The sequence below is a fragment of the Chinchilla lanigera genome, unplaced genomic scaffold (genome assembly GCF_000276665.1).
Source record: "Chinchilla lanigera isolate Chin_1 unplaced genomic scaffold, ChiLan1.0 scaffold00011, whole genome shotgun sequence".
Taxonomy (NCBI): Eukaryota; Metazoa; Chordata; class Mammalia; order Rodentia; family Chinchillidae; genus Chinchilla; species Chinchilla lanigera.
Genome location: NW_004955412.1, coordinates 35024667 through 35035168, shown reverse-complemented (window position 1 = coordinate 35035168; position 10502 = coordinate 35024667). Strand labels below are relative to the sequence as shown.

Below are 10502 nucleotides of genomic sequence, written 5' to 3'. Positions count from 1 at the left end.
AACTGTTCCGGCACGCTGATTGGTCGGTTGGAAATTCTGTAAGCTGTGATTGGTCCACAAGAACATCTCGGAGCGCGCGCGGGAGCGAGCTTTGAAAGTTGAGCACGGCGGTGGCAAGCTGGTTCCTCAGGGATCATGGTGGCGCTGCGAGGCCTTGGGAGCGGCCTGCAGCCTTGGTGCCCGCTGGATCTCAGCTCCGGTGAGGAGACGCAGCCCCGAGTCCCGGAGGGCAGGTTGGGGTGTTTTGAGTCCCCGGCGATGCCTCAGCCCGGGCCGGGGTGGGGGAAGGGAGCTGCCGGCGTAGTGCACGATTCCCGCTGGCCCGCAGCGAAAAGAGCTGAAGTTGGTTGATCTCCATGCTTGAATCTATTTTCCTCGGCCGTCCCCCTTACTCTGTAGGTCTCCATAGACCTAACAATTTTCATCTCTTCTGGTGGCCTTAATTCGCAGTTCTCTCTTTAGCCAGACTTGTCTCTTGACTTCCTGTTCATAGGTCCCACTAGATGTCCGAAAGGCAGACATCATCACAGGAATGGAGCTGGGATTCCCACAGCGAACGAGTGGCATCAGGCAGGCCACAAACGCGGGTGTCCTGTCCTTCGTGGTTTCCCCCCTCATGTCTACCACCACAAGTTGTCCTGCCTCCCACATCCAAGCCCGGATAGTGAACCTGGGCAGTTACACGAGTATCCTAGCTGCTTTTGGATGCTAACTTTCTGTGGAGAACCAAATGTTAGAAATGATGTGACTAAAGGCATGCAGATGACTTTAGGAGAACTGTAGGATTGGACAGTTAATTTCCTCTAAATTTGACAATAGTGAGCTGTCATATGCAAAACCAAAACAAAAAGTGAGATACTTATGTTCCTATAGTATCTGTAATAAGCATTAAAACTTTACTGGAAATACGATTAGAATACAGTTGTGTTGTTCAGGTCTTAGGCAGCATATTCCATATCTTTGGAAGAAATGCTATGCAAAGTCACTTGAGTTACAGGGACTTCCTTCTTCGGGGTCAAGTTCAACTGAGAAAAGATGACGCAAAGGTTTTATTATAAAGATGATGGATCTAGTTAACTGTCATGCTTTTCATTTGCTGAGTGAGGTGTAGGAATAAAAGATAAAGGTGGCGGCATCCCATCTCTTTTCTGCATATCCTATTCCACTTCTCTAAATCAGTGACAAAGAATATGAATTTGAAGTACCTGACTAATAATTTTTTTGAAATGACTATGTTTTTACCTAGTGCCAATTTTAGGTGTGGGACAATAAAAATAAAACACTCAAGAAAAATAGCTGGTTAGAAAAGTATGATAAGGGCTAGAGTTAAGAGAGCTTGATAGGGAATCCAGCGAGAATGTGGCATTAGTACATTTTTCCCAGTGGTGGAAGTGCTGAGTATTTCTGTATGATTCAAACTTGTCTTCTCCAGTTTGAGCTGCTTAGGGAAAATGGTATCTGTTTTATGACATGGTATATTAGTGTCCAAGGGTCCAGGAAAGTGCTCCATAGTTTATTTGGGTTTAGTAACTTGATTATGAGATTTTTCACAGATGTTCATGTGAAGCCGTCACTGATTAATCTCTTTCCTAGAATTTATGGAGAAGGTTGTCTATTAAGTGTGTGAAAGTCTCACTCCCCAAGGCTGTTCATCTAAAAAATGTTTTGTTTCTTGATATTTTTTTTTAGGTGATTAAGCTAATAGCAGATTGTCAGTTATGATTAGGAAAAAAATATTTCCTTTATATTTACTATTTTTAGTTATACTTCACCTATATTGCTATAATTAAATGTGAACTGTGACTTTTCTGAAGTATACATGGAGTCTAAAGGTGATTAGTTTTTTTGTTTTGTTTTGTTTTGTTTTGTTTTCTGAGATAGAATCTCACCATGTAGTTCAGGCTGAACTTGAACTCACTACATAGACTGGACTAGTCTCCACTCTGTGATCCTCCTGCCTCAGCCTCCTGAGTACTGGGATTGCTGGTGTGCATTGGCCACGCCCACCTTAAAAGTGATTGGTTTTTAAGTGTTTTGAGCCCTTGTTAATTTGGTTGCATTTTCCTCTAGAATGGGTGGACACAGTGTGGGAACTGGACTTTACAGAGACTGAGCCTTTGGATTCCAGCACAGAAGCCCAGATTATAGAGACTGGATTGAGTGCCTTTACAAAACTGTATGAAAGTCTTCTCCCCTTTGCCACTGAAGAATGTGGATGTTCAGAGGTAAAGAAAAAGCAATCAAGCTAGCTATATCTAGGTATTAAGTAGATGATGAAAGTCATTATTATAATTTAATTTGAGCTTTTTTTTAACACTAAGTTTAAAAGAGTAAAAAAAATGAGAGAGAAACATAAAGACCATAGTTTGTTCATTGGACTATCTTGGCTTTTTCCCAAAACTTTCAAGGTACTAGGTCTGACATTTTGAACATGATGTTTGCTATTAATACCTCTGAAATATTTAATAAATTTCTTGTATTTATCTTTGTAATTTTGAATAGTAAATTTTTATTTTGATCTCTTGTTTTAGTCCTTTGAAAATGATAGTCGTTTATCTTTAGGAGCCAGACTAGCAGACTGGTCTATTACTCTTTTTTTTTGGTCCTGGTTATTAAATGGCAGGCTTTATACGTGCCATTAAATGGCAGGCTTTGTATGTGCCATAATACATATACTTTGGCAAGTATATGTATTACCACGAGTTACATCTCCAGTTCTTGTTACTGTTTTTGTGAGGCACTAAATAAAGATTTGCAGAAATCAAGCTAAAGATCTTTGCATTTCTTTTAATTACTGGGTTTCATGATTTGCTCTCTCCCTCCAGAGTATTTGGACTTTCTTCATTGAGAACAGTATTTCCCATAGCACGCTGGTAGCATTATTCTATCACTTTGTTCAAATAGTACATAAGAGAAACGTCAGTGTGCGATATCGAGAGTATGGACTTCATGCTGCTGGACTTTACTTTTTGCTTCTAGAAATACCAGGTATGTGTACATTTGGCCCTCCATATCAGTGGGTTCTGCATCTGTCGGTTTAACCAATTATAGATGGAAAATACTTCCAAAGCATAACAAGTTGCTGATATGTACTGTGAGTTTAGGCATATGATGATTGCCTCTGTACTGAACATGCCCAGAATTTTTTGTCATTATCCCCTAAGTAATATAGTAAGCAACTACTTACATAGTATTTCCATTGTATTAGGTTTGGAGCTAACTTGGAGGATGTGCATAGGTTGTTTACAAACACTTGAAAGAAAACACTGAAATGGAATCTTCTTACAACCACTGTTCTCCTTCCTCATTGTCATGCTTGTTAGCATTTCATAGCTGGGCAGTGAAAAAGTCCCTTATACTCTCTGTCCTAAATCCAAGCAAGAAAGAATAGAGCATAGAGATGGAGCTGGAAAATCGTGAGTTCTTAGAGCCAAGAAAATCACAGGGCTAGTCAGCTTGCTGTTTGTCATTGTTTATAAAATGCATTTGTAATAAATGTTGGCAATTTATTATGTGTGATTTGGGAACATGCAAAAAGATGTTCAGAGTCCTGAAAACTGACATGAATCATTGTTAATGCTCCCATAATGACTTTTGCAATAAGTTTCTAAGAACTTAATTGCTAGCATCATAGCTGTAGCTAGGCCTCTCTTAGAAAAATAGTAGTTCTAGAACTTAGGTTTCATTCCTCCTCCCTAGCAGATGTCCTTCCTTCTGATGAAGGTTGATGCTCAGGCCAGAGCAAGAGGTTGCTGTTACAAAATGTGTGGACCACTTGCAGCAAGCTGTTTCCTGGCTAATTAACCTTCTGTTTCTGAGTGTTTCTGTATTATGATCTAGATGCTTTTGATTCTTAATATTTATTTACAGTTTTTAAGATCATTTTGGCTATATTGAGCCCCTTGCATTTCCATATGAATTTTAAGATCTGCGTGTGAACTTATGCCAAAAAGAAAAGGCAGCTGGGATTTTGACAGGGACTGCACTGAATCTAGATCAGTTTAAGTTGTTGAGTATCTGGATTATGTACTGGTACTTCATAGCTGCTGGCTGGTGAATTAACTTGATCTTGTTTTAAAACCTGTTTCAATGTAGTTATGAGGTAGGTTTTAGTCCATATTTAGTTTAGCTTTATTACTAAGTTGTGTTTTCTGCAAGGTCTTTACTGAATGCTTCAGATTTGTAAGTCTTTTCACTGTGGCTAGTTGGACCTTAAATGTATCTCAGCTCTGTGTGATTTGTGAAAATAATTCTCTTCTGGTTTCTTGGAAATAGTTCTTTTCCTACCATGATAAGGTTTTACTCCATACATGCAGAGCTGTCATTTGGTTCTGTACTGATTTCTGGACTTTTTTTTTGTACTCCAGTTCATTAAGTACCACGTATATTCGGTATCATGTGAATTCCAACAACCCCTAACTTCCTGACTTAGATTTCTCGGTTTAGCAAGGTCTTCATAATCTGCTTTGATTCACTGCTGTTGTCTAGTAATTGCCTCTAGATATAAAACTGGGGTGATTTTAACTTTATTCTTTGTTTCCCTTTTTTCAAGGATTGCTTTTCTTACACTGCCTGTCACTTGGTGCCTTAAAATTTTTCTCCAGTTTTCTAGTTGTTTACCAGTAGGAAGACAAGTATAAAAATAGTTACCCTGCTGTGGCTACATGCAGAAATCTGTTTGTTTGTTTGTTTAATTTATTCGGTACTGGAGATTGAACCCGAGGCCTCTGCTCTGAGTACGTCCCCAGCCCTTCTGAGCTAGAACTTGTAGTCCTCCTGCCTCAGCTTCCCAGAATGCTAGGTTTACAGGCTTGTACCACCACACTCAATTCTTATTATTTATATTTAATTTAACACCATTGCTCACACTTAAGACTGAAGTTGAAAAGGTTGGTTTTATTTAAAAAATCATTGTTATTCAAAATTAATAAAAATCCTGTTCTTTGCTTTTTTTCAAACTTTTATCTATTTTAATATACATATTTCAAGACAATTTAATCTGCTTATTCTTTGTTCTTTATGACTAGGCAGTGTAGCCAATCAGGTGTTCCACCCAGTCATGTTTGACAAGTGCATTCAGATTCTAAAGAAGAGCTGGCCTCAGGAATCTAACTTGAATCGGAAAAGAAAGAAAGAAGAAGCACCGAACTCGCAGGTTAATTCAAGGCGAAACAGAAAGAGAGGAAAGCCACGCAGGAAAGATGATGCTGAGGTGAGAAAGGGAAGAATAAAACATATTTATACCAACACAGAATTTTAATTTCTTTTAAGGATGTGGTGTTGAGCACTATGATTATAACTAAAGGATCCTAAACTCACATCATTATGTAGTATGACTTGCAGCCTTTCCAGCCTGCTTACTACACTTCTTCCCAAGTATGCTTGGCACTGTGCTAACCAGGACATTTGCCATATTACTGTCATTAGAGAGGACAGTTAAAGTATCCTGAAGGTCATGTCTCTAAGACCATAACAAAACAGCATGATTTCCACATTTTTATATAACAAGGTTATACAGTAGAGGTTTACTGACATCAAAACTTGTAAGAAATACAGGAATTCTCCTTACTGCTGTAGTGATCATCCACACCAGTGATTTACCAGTGTGGCCATGGACCTCAAATGGTGAAGGGACCTGGTCAAGGTCATGTCACCTCAGTGATTGAGCTGCTATCTGAAGTTTAACTGGGCATGGCTTGAGTAAAGTAAACCTTGGCATTATTCTACATTCACCTGCATAACTTGGACTTTTAATTCATAATCCAGATGGATGAAATTATAGAAGAAGAAGAAGAAGAAGGTGATGAAGAGAATATTTATTTTTCTGCCCAAGACGTTTCTCGAATTCGAAATGCTATCTTTAACCTTCTGAAGAATTTTTTAAGGCTTCTACCCAAATTTTCCCTCAAAGAAAAGCCACAGTGTATTCGGACTTGTATCGAGGTGAGTGAATTTGGGGCAACTTCAGAGGGCATTGCTAACTCTTACCAAGTAGGAAAAACCAGACCTTTCTTTGATATCTGTTTTCCAGGTCTTTGTTGCTTTAACTAATTTTGAGCCAGTTCTTCGTGAATGTCATGTTGCACAAGCCAGGTAAGCAATTAAATCTTCCAGGTCACAGTTTAAATATAGTATAGTAGTTTTTGCTTCAATAGAAGTGTGTCATTTTATTCTAGTTGGCATAGGTAGACTTTACTCACTTAAATAGGGCTAGGATTAGAAGCCCTTTGAGGTGGCACATGCCTGCAGTCACAGCTACTTGGAAGGCTAAGGCAGGAGGATCACTTGAGTCCAGAAGTTTAAAACCAGGCTGAGCACCAATGAGGCTGAACCTCAAAAATAGTAACAGTAATAATAAATAAGGCTTGCAGAGTTAAGAAACACTCCTAGCAAAATCCTATTTATTAACAAATGTTTTGCCTTTTTTCTTCAGAAACCTTAGCCAAGCAAAATACATACCAGAACTGGCCTACTGTGGATTATATTTGCTGTGCTCCCCAATTCATGGAGAAGGAGATAAGGTAAGAGAGAAAAGGATTTAATTTAGTTACCAGTTGAAAGCAGGCAGACCACACAGTGGAACAATGTAAAATATAAAAGCATTTGGAATTCCTTTTCATTAACAGTATCATTTCCAGCACTTCCATTCCTTTCAGTCAGCCACGGATAAGAAGCAAGAGTACAATGCCTAAGATATTTTAAGAGATGGAATTCACAGAATTTTTGTTAATCTCGCTGTGCTGGTTAAATTCTATCACAGGGAAGAATACAGTATATACTGTAGGTTTGGGTACTGTCCGCAGGGAGCTTTGGTGTGTATCCTCTGTAGATAAGTGGCAACTACTGTGATGCCATTTTAATTTACTGTTATTTTTAGGACCTTATATTATTTGTATAATAAAAATTAGTGTTACTGTTTCTATTTGGTGTCCAATCTTTGTTACCAGGTTTATATCCAGTGTACTTGGGGGCTTAAGCAAATTATTCGGTTTCAGACTCTTCCCCCCTCCACCCTCAAAGAATGGTTCTAGTATGAATTAGGTACGAAGAACAGATAAGCTGCTGAAGTTACTGTTATAGAAATGGACAGCAAATTATTCTAAAAAAGACTAGAAATTCATGAAATTTTTAAGTTTCCCTTGGCAACTTATGTGTACTTCAATATATCTGTTAGTGTTTGTATTAAGCTGAGATTGTACAGAATTTTTATGGGTTTTTATTCCTAGCTAGCATTGATATCTAGATGTTACCCCCTAAATTACCTTACTATTATTGCTACAATAAACACTGAAGCTAGGGAATTCATGCATATAGTACTACTAAACTTAAATGTGCTTAATAAATAACAAGACTTTGGAGAAAATAGTGGACCAAGGTCCTGTGACTTTTGGTGCCTACAAAAGTTAATTTGCAGGAGCATATGGGTCTTAAAAGGAAGGTTTAGGTGTGCTTGAGGTTCTACACACCTATATTTGTGTTATACTTCCACTGTTTACTAGTTCTGTTTCCTTGTGTCAGCTTTGGAAGAGCCTCAGTTTTGGCACTTAACCACTTAACAGTTTACCCTGAGAGTCATGTGGGCAGCACCTCTGTGTGCATGCTAACTCCCCAGCATCACTCTCACAGGTGTTATCCTTTCAGCAGTCAGTTCTTGTTTGAGATACACTTTAGTGTCTGTTTTATATCGACTAGTTTTTGCATACTTTTTTATTTACAATATTGTATTTGCCTTTGATGCTTGTTTCTAATGAAATTTAATAAGTTCTGATTTTTTTTACTAATTTGTGTTTATTTTATTTGTGAAAAATAATGTATAATTTTGTGCTAGTCTGTAAAAACTCTTACCATAAGTTTAGGAGATAGAATTTTTCTATTTCTCCAAAACTCAGTGATAGTCTTTTACAATATAAAACAAACACATTTAGAACACTGAGACTAAAGAGGAAGGAAGGACCAAAAGATCTGCAAAAGAAAAAATTGAGAAAGGGAGAAGTGTTAGCAGATCAGAGAGGAAAAGCCTGTGTTAGGAAATGGAAAGACAAAAGAGACATTTCCTTACTTCAACTACTCACATAGTATAGAAATGGTAGAACTCAGAGAAACAAAACTTTAAAAATTCCAGTAGTGGTCAGTGATTATAATAATTCTGTGGGTGGTGTTGACAGAGCTGACCAATATCTTACAAGCTATCCTGTAAACAAAAGTGAGTAAAAAATATTATCATAAAATATTTATGCCCCTTTTGGACCAAACAATATGAAACTTGTTTGTTATTTATTCAAAACAAGGGGGTTCAAAAAACCACCTACAATTTAGATTAGGTCTAAGAGACCAAATAATTGAAAACTACAGGATAGCAAAATGCCAATCAGTCATTAATGTCTGCACCATTCCATTTAGTGGGTAGACATTTTATAGAAATTACATCACCCACAGGAAAAAAAGGAAAGACCAACAACACTACAGTGTAAAGTGCGTTATTCAAAGAAAGACAATGATGCACAAAGAATTGTGAAAGAGACCAGGTACTACTATCCAGATTGTAACCATGTGTATTGAATGCTTTATGATATACCATACACAGAAAAACTATTGAAAAAATTTGATAAAATTGTCATTTTTTTATACTTCATGTTATAATATCTTATAATGATTAACCAAAAATATGCAAATTTTGGTCATCCTATATTTAAATAATTAGACTGGTAAGTAGTTAAATGAAATTAAATATGGCAAATGCTGAATGAAATGCTTGCTTAGAAAATGTTCAGTATTTTTTTTTTAATGTTCAGTATTTTATAATTTACTATATATAATTTCTGTGTGCTTAAAATATGGAGAAGATATAATCCACAGAAATATTTTTATTTTCATGTCCTTTTTGACGTTTGAAAAGATAAAATGAGAAGGAGAATTCCATACCCTTTTAATTAGGAGAGTTAGAGAACCTTGGTTTTAAGCAGATCTTTCCTTGACTCTGGACAACCAACCCCAACTCACCTGGAGAGTTTTTTGTTACCTATTAAGTGGAAATTGTACATTGCTTGCTTCATAGAATTGTTGAAAGATGTCAGAGTTAAAGGTATTAAAGTCTGGCTACATGAAAGAAGTAACTTAATGTACTACCTACTACATATTTCAGTTTTAGTAAATGTTTTATTTGTCAGATGAATACATTAGCCAGCTAAATTAATTATATGAGATAACATTTTGGAAAGTGCTTTGTAAACTTCAAGTAAAATATAAGTGTAAGGTATCATTCTTCTCCCCTTTTAGAATAAGGGAATACTAGTAGCATTCTTTACTATTTATAAGTTGCAATTCTCTGCTTACCCTCCATTCTAGATTATATGTAGAAAATGGGGAGAGAAACTAGATAGTATTCTGTGACCAGTTCTTTCACACATTGTGCATTTACTTGGTACCTAGTAATTATCCAAGAAACACATTGCTGGTTTTCAGCTAGAAATTCTGTTAACCTTCCCTATCCTGAGATGGATAAAAGTGACTTACGGTACTCTGCATCACTGTCCGTGAGATCTTTGGATTTTCTCTCATGCATAAATTGAACTTTCTTTTCTCTTCTAGGTTATTGGTTGTATTTTTCATCAAATGCTAAATGTATTATTGATGTTAGAAGTAGGTGAAGGATCCCATCGTGCCCCTCTTACTATTACTTCACAAGTCGTCAGTCATAAGAACCAGGCAGTCCAGTTCATCAGGTGAAGCACACAAATCTTAAATGTTTGCTGTCTATCGCATTGCTTTGGTCTTCTGGGCCCCTCACTAAGCAAGATTTCTGACACCTATGGAGTTGAAATGTCTGGCCGGATGGTGGTTTTGCGTGTCAAAATAATCTGGTTCTTGTGGTCTGGGTCATTGATGGTAGACCCTATGTCAGGGTATTGTTAAAAAAGATAGAGAACCTGCAGTTCTTGGGCCAAAGCCAGCCTTTAGGTTGAGTTCATGCAACCAGTACATGGACAGTTGCGTTCTTTTTCTTACCATTGTCTGCGTAGATCAGTAATAGCGAACCTTTTAGAGAGGGAGTGCCCAACTGCAACCTAAAACCCACTTGTTTATCACAAAGTGCCAACTCTGCAATTAAACCTGAATAGTGCACAGTTTTAGTCTAGAAGAAAACAGTTTCTGCATTAACATCTTCTATCCTAAAATGACAATAACACATGTGCTATAGGTTTACCACCACTAGCTTAGATAATTCACTTCTCCAGCCGAAAAAGAAGTCTTCCTCCTTTCCTCTTCTATTTTTCTCTATGCCTATCTCTTTGCTTTTGTTCCTTTCCCTTTTTTCCTTCTTCTCACTTTTCTAATCCACTCCTAAAGAAAGAACTTCCTGGAGGAAAGAAGTAAATTACTTTTGCTTCCTTAGCAACAAGTGATAGACTATTTTTTTCCCCATGAGTCACTCAGCTCTACTTAAAAACTCCTGTCTTAGCTTTATTGGGAAAGATATTTACTGTATCCTCAACCATCCTTTC

General features: G+C 37.3%; 1 protein-coding gene across 1 annotated transcript in view; it reads left to right on the top strand.

Annotated features, from left to right (window-relative positions):
• The first annotated feature begins 65 nt into the window (after positions 1-65).
• Positions 66-10502, top strand: part of Ncapd3 (non-SMC condensin II complex, subunit D3) — a 67640-nt gene continuing 57203 nt past the window's right edge. The window contains exons 1-8 of the mRNA XM_005378590.2: positions 66-199; positions 2071-2225; positions 2826-2988; positions 5028-5212; positions 5767-5943; positions 6032-6093; positions 6434-6521; positions 9589-9722. Of these exons, the coding sequence (XP_005378647.1) occupies positions 136-199; positions 2071-2225; positions 2826-2988; positions 5028-5212; positions 5767-5943; positions 6032-6093; positions 6434-6521; positions 9589-9722 (1028 nt within the window). The 5' untranslated portion in view covers positions 66-135. The remainder of the gene's footprint in view (positions 200-2070; positions 2226-2825; positions 2989-5027; positions 5213-5766; positions 5944-6031; positions 6094-6433; positions 6522-9588; positions 9723-10502) is intronic.